The sequence below is a fragment of the Anomalospiza imberbis genome, chromosome 11 (genome assembly GCF_031753505.1).
Source record: "Anomalospiza imberbis isolate Cuckoo-Finch-1a 21T00152 chromosome 11, ASM3175350v1, whole genome shotgun sequence".
Lineage (NCBI taxonomy): Eukaryota > Metazoa > Chordata > Aves > Passeriformes > Viduidae > Anomalospiza > Anomalospiza imberbis.
In genome coordinates this window covers 119,440-131,930 of record NC_089691.1, presented here as the reverse complement: position 1 = coordinate 131,930, position 12,491 = coordinate 119,440, and the positions used below count along the sequence as shown (strand labels likewise).

The following is a 12,491-nucleotide window of genomic DNA, read 5'->3' as shown; positions in this document are numbered from 1 at the left end:
AGCCTTACCCTCCGGCTCCATCTGCTCCCGCCGCCGCGCTCCGGCGCTCCCCGAGCCGCTGCGCGCTGAGCTGGGCCAGGCGGTTACAAAGGCGGCCGCCGAGCGAGGGGGGTGGGTTTCCTCTCCCTCCCACTGCAGCTGCATCGCGCCATGAGGCGCCGCCAGCGGGACGCGGCGCCCCTGAAGGCGGCGGAGGCGGGATGTGCCCCCGCCCCGGCCCGGCCCGGCCCGGCCCGGCCCGGCCCAAGCGGCAACGGGACACGCCGGTGGGGCCGCCCCGGCTGCCGGGGGACCAGGTGTTGCGCCTGGCACGGGGGCAGCGGCAGGGAAAGAGCGCACCCGCCGGCGTTGGCCCCTCCCTAGGGCCGGGAGCGGGGGCCGAGGGGAGGGAGGAAAACACCCTTTCCTGCCCCCTTCTTGCCCGACCCTGGGGAAGAAACGCCTGCCGCTTGCGTGGCCCCTGGGCAGCTCTACGAGGAGCTCCCGCTGAGCCAGCGCCGTCCTGGGCTAACCGGGGGCATCCCATCCCCCCCCCCAAGGAAACCGGTTGGCTCCGGGATGCAGCTACAGGGAGCAAGGTGCGCACAAGCTCCTCATCATTCGCATACCACAGGGAAAGTGTTTATGGGTCCCTTCGGTAAGAAAGAGGACGAACACAGGGCGAAGCTCAAAATCTCGTCACAAGGAATAGAAAAGGGCTACAGGGTCTACACCGGCTGTTGCCCTTGGAGCCAAAAGCTTCTTGGTGCAGCTGCTGTGGGCGGCTGTAGAACACATGCCTGATGCTCAGGAGAGATCCCGGGCTGTGCATGACTTCTCTGGCTGACCTGTTCTTCCATGTATGCGTCAGAGAGCAATTCAGATACGAATTTTTTCTGAAGGGACCAAACCCTGCCAGCCTCTTCCCAGCTCCCAGAACAATTTCCAAAAACAAAAGCTTAAATAGTCAGACCCGATGGCCCACCTGACTCACTACTCTGTGCCTGGACAGGGAGTAGGATGCTGTAGGTAGGAGGGCTGCAGCAGAGTTGGAGGGCGATGCTCTCTTTTGTAGCCCTGGTGAAGTGCTCCTTCAACAGAGGTAAAACCCTGCCTCTTCAGGTGAGGCACATATTTAAAGGAGAGCTTTCTGAGATTTAAGATCCCAGCTTCTCATCACAAAGAGTAAATAATACAGAGAAAAAGAAAACTACCTATCAAGCAATCCATCTTTGAAAGCAAAAGACATGTAAAATGGTCTTCACAAAGACATTTACCTTCAGGAAAAAAAAAAAAAAACAAGCAAAACAATAAAATAAAAAGTTATCTGTGTTGGGCTTTGGTCTATTTTTTATTACCCAGTAGTCCATCATTGCTCTTTACTTTCCCCCTGAAATATCCAATGTTGATGCAGTGTCCTGGCTTGTAAGATAAGCGTGTGTTCTATTTGCCATCTGTTGGAGGTGGGCAGTTTTCTTATCTCTTCCAAGAACAATGTCTCCCTCCGAGGAGATATTTTCTGTTAATGGGCCATTGAATAACTCACTGCGTGACTGATGGGGTTACATCATCCGATTGTGAGATGCTCCACCCAGAGGAAGGAGCCAAGCATCCCTACCTGCATAAAATCAGCATTTTTGACACATGAAGTCTGCCTCTTTGCTGGATTCCCAAAGGAGCAGCTTCTTCTCCGCTGGATTCCCAGAGGAAGACCAGGCCCATCTACTCTATCATCAGACCTTCAGAGAGAACTACACCCTTCTACAGGACCACCGCTTCAGCAGCATTTCTTCTGCCACTCCAGGAGGAGCAGCCATGACTTAACTGGACTATCACCAACACCCTGACTCCTCAGGGTGTCAGGTTTCTGACTCTATCAGTAGTTTTGTTTGTACTAATTATATTTTTTATTTAGTTTTTTTTTTTTTTTTCTAGTAAAGAACTGTTATTCCCATTCCCATATCTTTGCCTGAGAGCCTTTTTATTTTGAAATTGTGGTAATTCAGAGGGAGGGGGGTTTACCTTTTCCATTTCACGGGAGACTCTAGCCTTCCTTCACAGACTCCTGTCTTTTCAAACCAAGACATGCAGGCATTAGTGTGGAAATATGCTGTTGAGCTTTCAATAGTGTGGGGGAATGGAAACACAGTTTTGCAGTGACATTCCCAAAAATAATTTCTGTGGACTAATCATTCCAGAATAAAAGAAGTAGCTGTTCTATATCAACTCCATGAACAGGGTCTAGATAAACCAGAGTAAGAAAGCAGATTCATCAGTGAGGAACCAATCTGGATTTTTTTGTCACTTTAAAAATCCAACATGTTACTTTCCAAATCCTACCTTAAAGCATTAATATACATTATATTACATTAATATACAAATTTAATATGCAACAAATTATTTCAGACATTAATTACTGCAAAAGTGGTTATGGCTCTTAGATTAGTCCTGTCCTTTAGTGGGTCTTCTCTATAGCATTTTCACCAGAACAGAGCCAAGCTCACCAGTCATTGCTGCATGTTTATCAGGTATAATGGAGATACAGCATCAGAAACAAGCTTACAAATTGTTGGCAATTTCCCAGGTTCTTTGCTCTCATGTAAGCAAGGTGCATGCTATAAAGCGTGAAGCTGAGACAAGCTTTATTTTAAGCATTTAAACTTGTTAGATATAGCACCAGGACACCAAATAACCAGCATCCCTTTAAATTACCTATTTATATCCTGTCCAACTCTTTCCCTACCCTGGCCAGCATTTTGGTTTGGTTTGGTTTTTGGGTTGTTTTTTTCTAGAGAATTGGACCATTTTTCATTTAGGCACTCACTATCTATAGTCTGGGTATCTTCAGCATTTAATTTGATTCTCTGACTAGAATCAATTAAGTTATTCTGGAGTGAGTTAACAATTTAAGCAAGTTGTAGCCATTGTTTTTGACCAGCAAAATTGTAACAGAGAGCCAGTATCAGTTTCTTTACATCTGGGAAATAAGCCACGTCTCCAACCAAGGTAAATCGTGTGGTCTCAGAGAGAAGTTTCAGCAGGTCAGTAACAAACAAAAGAAGGGCTCTGCTTTACAGCTCTGCTAGGGATTGGAAGGAATAAAAGCTAAGAAGAAGGTGGTCTGACAGTAGCAGAAAAAGAGCAAAACAGTGCAGATTTGGGAAGACAAAAGAAATTGCTGGGACACCCCTCCTGAATCTGGAACATCCCACCTGAATTGAGAGGCATGCAATCCTTCAAAACTGTGAGGAGCAAAATGTTCCTGGGTTCTTTTACAGCACAGTTTGTGACTCTTGAGTAACAAGCATGGGATGCCACCTTTCATTGAGTTGCAGTCAGTAGATATATATCCAGCTCTATAAAGCCCTTTTCTTCTAACCTGTCTCAGTTAGGTTAGAAGAAGTTACCTGAGCTGTTTCCCGTCCTGTCTTATGAAGGAAGTCATAATAGAAACAAGTCTGCCTTGTCAACATTTCTGTCATTTCTGCCATTCACAATGTTAGTCTCAAAGAGGCTGATGATTCTCTTAAATAGATTAGAAACTGGTTGGAAACCTCCTGCAGTGAACTGGACCTGGTTGAGGACATGAAGATCTTTGTTTAATTAAATCTTAGCTGTGAATTCTACTTTGGGCCCAGTACAATGGGCTTAAAGCTTCTTTAAGCTTTGAAGCACTGGGCAATGTCACTGAATATGGTCCTTATCTTGGGCTGGTTTTAATTGTTTTCAATCCCTTGGTATCTAATGCACATGTGTGCAAGGGTAAGAGTAAAGCACCAATAAATGCAGTGTGAGCAGTTAGCAAAGTTCATACAAATATTCTTTCTCTCCAAAAATAAAATACTTGCCCATCATATTGCATTAAAATTCTGTCACAAGATGAGCTCTCTCAATACAAAGTAAATCTCCTTCATGGTAGGCTTTGTAGTTCAGTGAGGACTACCACTGCAGGTCCAGGAAAGTTAGATTTAATGAGGGTAAGAATAACCTCTTCTAGACTTAATAAGATATTGGAGACCAAAAAGCAAAGGCTTTGGAAATATATGGGGTTTTTCTCATATGCTTTTCCTGTAGGAGATGTACATTTTGTTTTGTTCCAGATCACATAATCCTTGGGGTGACCCTCATGTGCTTTTGCACATGACACTCTACGGCAAACATAGAGTCCCTTTGTGCACAGAGTCCTTATTTATAAATCTTGGAATTTTGACTGGAGTTTCTTCCTCTTCTGAAAAGATTATTTTTCATGTGAAAATGAAAAATTGAAAATTACTGTGATGTCTTTTGAGTATTTGTGCAATCTCATTCTCATGAATTTGAGGCTGGGCTTTTGCACTTGCACATAAAGCAGAACTGCTTTATTTCTCATTTACAATGAGACTAAACCAGCAAATGCAATAAAAACCAATTAAATTTTATGGCAGCACTGAAACTTATTCTGTTGCTCTTAAATTTGAGGAAAAAAAAGTCAAAAAGAAATGATTGATCAAAGGTAGTTTTCAAGGGAAATTTTTTTTAAGCCAAAACTCTACTGTGGTAGGGTTTGTGTTTGTTTTTTGTTTTTTTTTTTTTTTTTTTAAATGATATCTTAGGCACTTTGGAACAAGCAAGTCTATTCCATATTCACCAACCCCACTTACCATAGCAGCCAAGAATCCAGAAGAAAAAAAAACCCCATAGAACAATATACAGAAATAAGGAACTGCAGATAAAAGTAATGCAGCCCTCCATTTGGGCAGAGGTCCTGTGCCAGCCTTTAAACTCTGGCATGAGATTTTTATAACACTGTGGAATAGTATTTTAGCTGCACATCATGAAGTTGTTGAACTTAAATATTTACTGGGGCTTGAATGTTAATTTTTCTTAGCACTGAGGCATTTCCAATCCTGGACTTTCTAATATCACTAGTATTCTTTATACACAGACTTAATAATTTGGGTGGTTTTTTCATTTTAATTGATTCAGATCTTTCTAAGGTAATACTCATCAGAGTTGTTATTTGGGCTCTCTGAAAGCAGAATTAGGTTGATACAACAGGTAATGAATGATCAGTGCACTACCCATTTTTGGAGCCTGATCTTCCCAACTGAAAATGTCCTCTATGTCCAAGGAGGGCACAAGAGCCATTCTTTGCCTTTTAAATGCTGGGCTGGGGAAAACAGTAATCCTGTTGCCATTGCTTGACAAAAAACAATGAGCTACAATACAAGGGTGGTGGATCCATTCACTTCTGTCTCTGGGGTATAAAATGAGGGTAGATCATTAGGGGACTCATAATATGCTGATCAGAAAGGCTACACTTGATGTGTGACTCTCCATCCTCACCGGAGAGGATGATGAGGATGAGGAGGTGTTGCTGACCACTAGCTAACAGCCAACATCTAGGACAGACAGCAGAATCCTCACCTGTTCAGTGGGTGTTTCTCTGTTTGTTGGCTGTTACCAAAACACCAGGGCTGAATTAATGACAGAGCACAGTAGTATTATAGAAACCTCTGTGTATAGATTAGGTTCTGTTTACTGTGGGTTTGCATTTATATTTTGGAATACTTAAAGCTGTAGACTTGTCAGATGTGCACATTGATTTGCAGGAGTGGGGGTGAACTCAGTGACCCAGAAGATCCTTTCAGGTCCATGTTAATAATTTATTCTTGTATCACATTATAAAGTAAATGAGGAGCTATAGCTTGTCACCATTCAATTAAACACTTTTAAACAACACTGACTTTTGCATTACCTTCAGAAACAAGATGTGCTTTATTAATTGAATCATGCATCAAGGGCGATGTGTTTCGCAGTCAATGACTTTCAGGAACGCAAATCTCATTATTCAAAATGAAACAGCACAGAGGTATCTAAGTGCTTTTAACAATGAACAGAATTAGAATTAAGCCCTTTCAGAAATTAAATAATCTAATGGGCACTGCAGATTTTACCCAAGATTTTCAGTATCCTGAAATCAGCCAAACTGAGATTCTGTCAGATTGCTGCTTTGATTAGAAAGGTACTAAAACTGGAATCTCTGTCAAACAGGAGAGGGAAATACTGTTTTTTCCTGGGCACCACTAGATTAGAAATTTACTCCAGAAATGTTGATTTCTAATACATGCCACAATGGTCTGGCAGACATAAGGTATAGCTTTTAAACAGAAAGAGGGAATTTCAGCACTTGATTTTTGTCACCCTAGTCACTGTTAATCTGGCTTCAGAAATAAACACTGACTCATTTTGAATTCTGATAAAAGAGTTCTCATCTCTTTTTTTTTTTTGTTTTGTTATTCTATGTACATTTCATCAATTATGGAATTACTCCCTTACTGAAGGGTGATCCAGCAAATTAGCTGAAGCCAAAATATTTAGTAAAACTTAACTCTGAAAAAAAAAAAAACAAAACCAAAATGGTTAGTACAATATTTCTGTAATCTATTATTAAATGATCCAGAATACAGATGTATGCTTTTTGAAAAGAGATTCTCTATGACTCTTCATGAAACTACTCAAAGGTTTTCATAAAGTTTCACACCAGCCATATCAATTGCTCTACTCACAGACCTGGCTGATCTATGTGTTACCAGAATCTTGATGATTGCAATAGCGTCATGAGCCCTCAGAGGAGGCCAGGGTGATAACCACAGTCCTGCCCAGCCTGGGCTGGGCTTAGCAGAGTCATAAAGCAGAGGCGGAGGGAAGTGTCTACATACAGCTCCTGCCCTGCGATGACATGCCTGTTTTCTGTCACATGGGAGACATCATGTCACATCTGTACCCAGGAAAGCAGGTAAGTAAACCTCATTTATTAAAGCAGTCAGTTTGCATCTTCTGTCTTCAAGGAGTCAGTGGGCCAACCCTCGCACAGAATGTATTGGGTATGATCAATCAGCACAAACATCTTAGGTGACTTTTTCCAAAAAAATTTTTAAAATCACAAAATCATAGAATGGTTTGGGTTGGAAGTAATCTTAAAGATCATCTAATTCCAATCCCATATATATATATATACGTACAATTATATAAAGCCTGAACTTCCTTGAAAGTCACAAGTCACAATCTGTGAGTGGCTTTTTAGCCAAAGCACTTTTATTTCTAGATATTTATCTCTCCTGAAATACATACTAGCTTTAGTTTTTACCTTTTGTAGACATTTTGGATATTCTTAATAGACAGGAGATGTTAGACTGTTTGTCTTCATACCTATATTTTCTTAGCTGTCATTATGATGAGCAAAAGCAGGCTTTGCGGTCTTCACTAGCAATTTGTGAGGTTTAAATACTTTTCCACCAGCAGTAACTGTTCTATCATATGACTTCACTCACAAGTCAAAAAATACAACTGAAGGTGAACTGAAGATCCAAGAGTGGAGTTGCTGGTGGAGTTCCTTCAAATTTCTGAGAGAAATCAAATCTTTTCAGGAGTGCTATTAGCCTTTAATTGTTGATTAAATAATAGAATTATTTACTACTCTTCAGGTAGCAGGTTGATCTGCTAGTGAGAAATTACACCAATTTTCACAGTTATGCCACTGGGACTTATTACCTTAGTTTCCACATCAGCTCTTGGCAGCAAATCTTCCTAAACTAATGAAACTAGGCATGTATGAGGCATGTATATGTCCATACTATTTATTACAGAATGAGATTTTAGACTGATTTCAGTTATTTTAGCTTTGTTCCTCTCTGTACAATAGGATGATATCTGCTGCAGGACCCTCAGCATTGCTTGCCTGATTTCTTACCTTTCACAAAGTCCCCCTGCAAGCTGGCAATGCCAGTGAGTGGTGAGCTGAGAATGTGCAGAAGTGCCCACTTAGAGGTAGCCATATCTCCCAGCCTGGCCACTGGCTGCTGGATTCAGCTGGGATGAGACCTTGGCCATGCTGATTGAAGCAGCGCTCTCAGACTCGGGGTTATGGATGGGCAAAGCGGAAGGTGCACTCACTGCTTGCCAACCACTCTATCAAACCTGTGACCTAACACACAGCTGAAGACAGCTTTTGCTGCCACAACCCATTCCTGCTAGGCACTGAAATTAACAAGCAGGGCAAGTTCTATGCCAAACAGAGCCTGAGCAAGCCCAGAATAGTTATGTGACACACGGACAAATGGTGAATTCTCAGGAAGTGAGGAAGTGAACTGGGTCACCAGAGCAATCAAAGAAAAAAAAAAAAAAAAAAACAAAAAAAACCCCAAAAACAAAAAAACCCCAAACACCTTCTTCACAATTGTGGTTCCATTTATTGTCTGTCATGTGACTCAGGGTAATCACTTGCAGCACTGGTATCCATTCATAAAGTTTCATACTCCTGAGCTGCCAAGCCAGTGACTCACTGAAAGAGCAAGCAATACATCCAAGGTGAGCTGTACAAAACCACGGGTAACCATGGCAAACCTGAACAAAAGGGAGAAGGGCAGGGGTGAAGGGGAGAATTCTTAAGACAAAAGTCAAATCTCTTAGTGTAGAAGAAGTGTGACCAGCTTTGATATGCTCTCAGCTCCCATTTTCCTTGAAGCAGCAGAGGGTCCTGTGAGTGGATGAGTCCTGCTGGCTGGTGCTGCCTGGCCCTGTCTGGCACTGCCATCTCGTGTTCTCTGCCAGAACTGCTCCCTGATTCCACACAGCTGCCAATAATTATATTTTGTATGTTCAGGCATAAGGGCCACATCCCTTTTATGTTTCTTACTATTTTTCAACTCCCACCACGGATTCTCCTCCCTTCATGTAGACCACAGTGAGTGTTATTTCTCCAAGCTGACTTCCAAAGGGAGTTGCTCTGGACATTCAGCAACTGTTTAATTATGTGTACTGTTGAGAGCTGGTAGCTGGGAATTCTGTCCCTATGAAGAAAGACAAACCCACAAGGAACTTACTTTTACAAACGGAATCTTATTTTTGAGACCTGTTACTAAACAACCTCTTGATTACCAGCTAAAAATAATTAATGCTTTTCCCATTTTAATAAGGCAGGGTAATTTTAGGATACTCCTTAGAGCCAGGTAAGATCACATGATAAAATCTCCCTCCAACACTGTGCATGGCATGTCAGCACTCTGCTTCCTGATGGAGACATCTGGCTGTCAAACAGGAGAGAGGTTTCAGCTCCAGGGCTCTGATACATGGCTCAATAAAGGTTTGTTGCTCATCTGGCAACAGCAGGAAGCTGATGTTTCACTGTTGGATCAAATATTTCATTCTTTATCCCTTGATAAAACTTTGAGCTGCATTAATTCGAATTCCAGTGTAGAAGCCACAGAGGAAAAAAAGCTAAGCAACATTTGAGATTGCTAGAAGCTGCCTGAATGCTTAGCCAATATAATTAGAAATAACTGTCATAGTTAGTAGCAGTCTCACCACCAGAAATCAAGGGGAAAATGTTTATTACAGAACTGCCAAATTGAGTGTTTTCGCTGAATTTGAATTAGCATGCGACTGAATGATGAGACAATGTTGAACTGAAAATTTCTGTGTAAAATTAGGGAGTAAGGTTTTGCAGAGAAGTTATAAAAGAAATTATGTCAAGCAATATGAAGAAGCATAGAGTTAAATGCATTGCTTCTTATTCTCTCATTAAAAATGGAGAATTGTAATTCCTCAAATAGATTACTGTTTGAAAAGCAGAAATGATCAGTTAAAAAAAAATTAAATGCTGTTATTGAGAATGGGCTAGTGAGAGTTTATTTTTAGAAGTTTCACTCTTATAACATTTTTTCCTTCCTCTTATGTTTGCTTTAAAACCATATGCTAAATCATCAGTATGGAAGTTTCTCCTGTGTGTTAAACCTGCTATAGTATTTTAGCCTAGGACATTCAGAGCCCAAATGTCCATCTGCTGGTATTTATTTTAAAAGTAACCTCAGAGATGCTTCAAATATATAAAATTGTTCCAAATTCTTGCAACATAGTCACATAGTATTTGGCTACACACAGTGTCCTTCTAATATGACACCTGATTCCATCAAAAGCCACAATATTTGGGGGTTCTGCCCTGAAAGTAATTTTCAGCTTAGTTAAATTATTATTTTCATGAGGCTGATGGGAGGTCTGGACATGCACTAACTCACTTCAGCCTGCCTTAAACTCGCCTCATTTACATCTAGCTAACTCAAGCTTTGCCCATGTATATAACTTTCAACTGCAAGTAACACATTACACACATTGTCCTAGTTAGATATCGGTAGGGATTTGGTTTAAATTTTAAAATTTTTCTCAGGTTTTCTCCAACACAGTCACAAAAATCAGCTTTCATTACACTGCTCCCACTCAGTGTATTTACCTTTGCTTCAGAAGTACTCTAAAATCTAGAACTAGATCCAGCTTGTTAGTTGGCTTTCCTGGGCTTTTTGAGTTTTTTAAACAGTTGCTGGACCTAAGGCATTTTACAACCCTTTCACTTGATAACTATCAAACCTGATGGCTTAGTTCAGGAGCAGCATGTCCCAAAGTGACAGGGCTGGGTAAAGGTAAGGGGCAGATCAGCTCTCAGGTTACCTTTGAGACACCAGTAAGAATAAGGAAAAATATCCCCTCCTCAGCTGTGATTACTTCCTTCTTGGGGAAACTTGCATTTGCACTGGGAAGCAGTATCCTCCCCTCCTTTCCTGAGAAAGGACAGATCTTTTGAGTGGTTTGAGTATGAGTGATTTTCCCAACAATGACTAATGTATGTTTCAAACTTTTAATGATAAACATTCAAAATAACACTCAAAAATAATAATACACACAGAATAATCACAATAACTAGCCCCTTTGCTTAGTTATGAGCTCTCAGAGTTTATTGTTTCTTCAAAGTTCTTGGATGCAAAAACACCTTTTCCTGATCCTGTGGGTCCATCTACTACATCAGCCTTTAAAATCACAAGAATGTGAATATCTTTTTTTTTAACTCTAACTACTGTAATTATCTGTCTAGCTGAATTTTCCCATGTTATCTAGTGGGATCTCCAAAAAGCACCTCAGTCTTAATTTTCATTGCCTTCATCCCACAAAACCAGGTACCTGGTAACTTCGAGGTCTCTGATCTTTAGGCATCTCGGTACATCCAGAAATCTGCCTGGTTCCTCTTTTGGGAAGTGAGTAACTTGTTTTCAAGCCTCACTTGCATGAAACAAAGGATCACTGCTGGATTTCTGACTCCACAGAAGTCAGAAAAGCAGGACTGTGACATTTGCTGGCAGATTCCCCTCCCAGAGACTTAACTCCAGCCACATCTGCAGCTGGAATGCTGAACCCAACCTCCATCTCTGCAGAGGCAACATTTCCCCCAGGGTTTAGGGAGGGGATTTTTCTACACAGAAAAGAGTCAAAGAAACAAATGTTTTCATTAATAGCCATTCACTAGACAACCTTTTAATGTAAATACTCTCCTTTAACGGTTTTCTCATTTTCTTTCTTACTGAAACATTCTTGAACCCTGTTTTACTGTTTCACAGGTGTGCTCTCAAACGCATGCAGATGGATTTACATGTTTCTTCTGTAGATCATCCTGCAGATAAAGCTCCTGTTATAGAAAATGGAGACCTCTACAATCAGGGAAAGTGTCCCAGCACACATGCCCTGCTAGTTCACTGCATACCCCTGAGCAAGTGTTTTCAATGCCCAAGGAAAAAGTGGCATCTTGCGCTCTAGCTATAAATTATGTTGATGAGCTGGTGACATGCAGCTGACTGCTTCCAGATAAACAATCAGCAGAATGGTTCTGAGAATCCTACCTGGGGGCACCAGAGTTGTCAGAGTATAAAACCATATTTAATGTTTCTAGAAGACGACATGAAGTCACTGCTCCAGGAATATCTTTGTATTGATGGGGCAAACCTCAGCCTTGCCCTCAGAATTTTGGCATTCTTTTTCAGGGGCTTTTTGTGAGTTTCTTTGCTAATTCTACTGGACAAACATCAACTCAATGGATTTTCACAGAATGTCTGACTGGTTGGAAGGGACTTTGAAGACCATCTTGTTCCACCCCCACCCCGCCCCGCCATGAGCAGGGATATCTCGCACTAGACCAGGGTGCTGAGGGAACACTGCCAAACCAGGAAATACTTCCAGGGAAGTGTTCAGGGCCAGGCTGGATGAGACCCTAAGAGTACATGAGTATTTTAGAGAGTATATGAGAAATTAAGATGCAATTCCAGGATGAATTGACAACAATGACACCATAGCCTTAGTCCTACCCTTACTTTCCCTTGTACCAGTACAAGCAAGGCTGTTCAGTGACACACATTAAACCAGTCGGATCCAGGCCAAAACTAATCCATGAAGGTGTCACAGAACAGGAGAGGACGGTGCTTCCTGAATGTGAGCACAAATAATTAATTTTCTAGTTCTGCAGAAAACTTCATGTGACGTATTCAGTTTCTTTCAGATAAAAATTAGTATTTATTTGGCCCCCAGCTGAAAATCCCCTCAGCCGACTACTTAAACCAGCACCTTCTTAAACCACAAAACCAACAGGCAGAACACACAGTTCCTTTTGTCTTTTATTGCTCCTACCAATGTGACTACCTTTACGCAGGCACATT

The 12,491-nt window shown here is 41.5% G+C and overlaps 2 protein-coding genes across 6 annotated transcripts in view; both read right to left on the bottom strand.

The window, feature by feature from the left end:
* The window catches only part of FGD3 (FYVE, RhoGEF and PH domain containing 3), a 103,448-nt gene extending 103,211 nt beyond the window's left edge, over window positions 1-237 (bottom strand). For 2 of the 4 annotated variants that reach the window (XM_068201421.1, XM_068201424.1), the window contains exon 1: window positions 9-237. In XM_068201421.1, the coding sequence (XP_068057522.1) occupies window positions 9-144 (136 nt within the window). In that variant the 5' untranslated portion in view covers window positions 145-237. The remainder of the gene's footprint in view (window positions 1-8) is intronic. The other 2 variants (XM_068201419.1, XM_068201420.1) reach the window with 1 other exon arrangement.
* A 7,950-nt stretch (window positions 238-8,187) lies between these two features.
* The window catches only part of BICD2 (BICD cargo adaptor 2), a 55,092-nt gene continuing 50,788 nt past the window's right edge, over window positions 8,188-12,491 (bottom strand). For both annotated transcript variants that reach the window (XM_068201413.1, XM_068201416.1), the window contains exon 8: window positions 8,188-8,810. In XM_068201413.1, coding sequence (XP_068057514.1) covers window positions 8,766-8,810 — 45 coding nt within the window. In that variant the 3' untranslated portion in view covers window positions 8,188-8,765. The remainder of the gene's footprint in view (window positions 8,811-12,491) is intronic.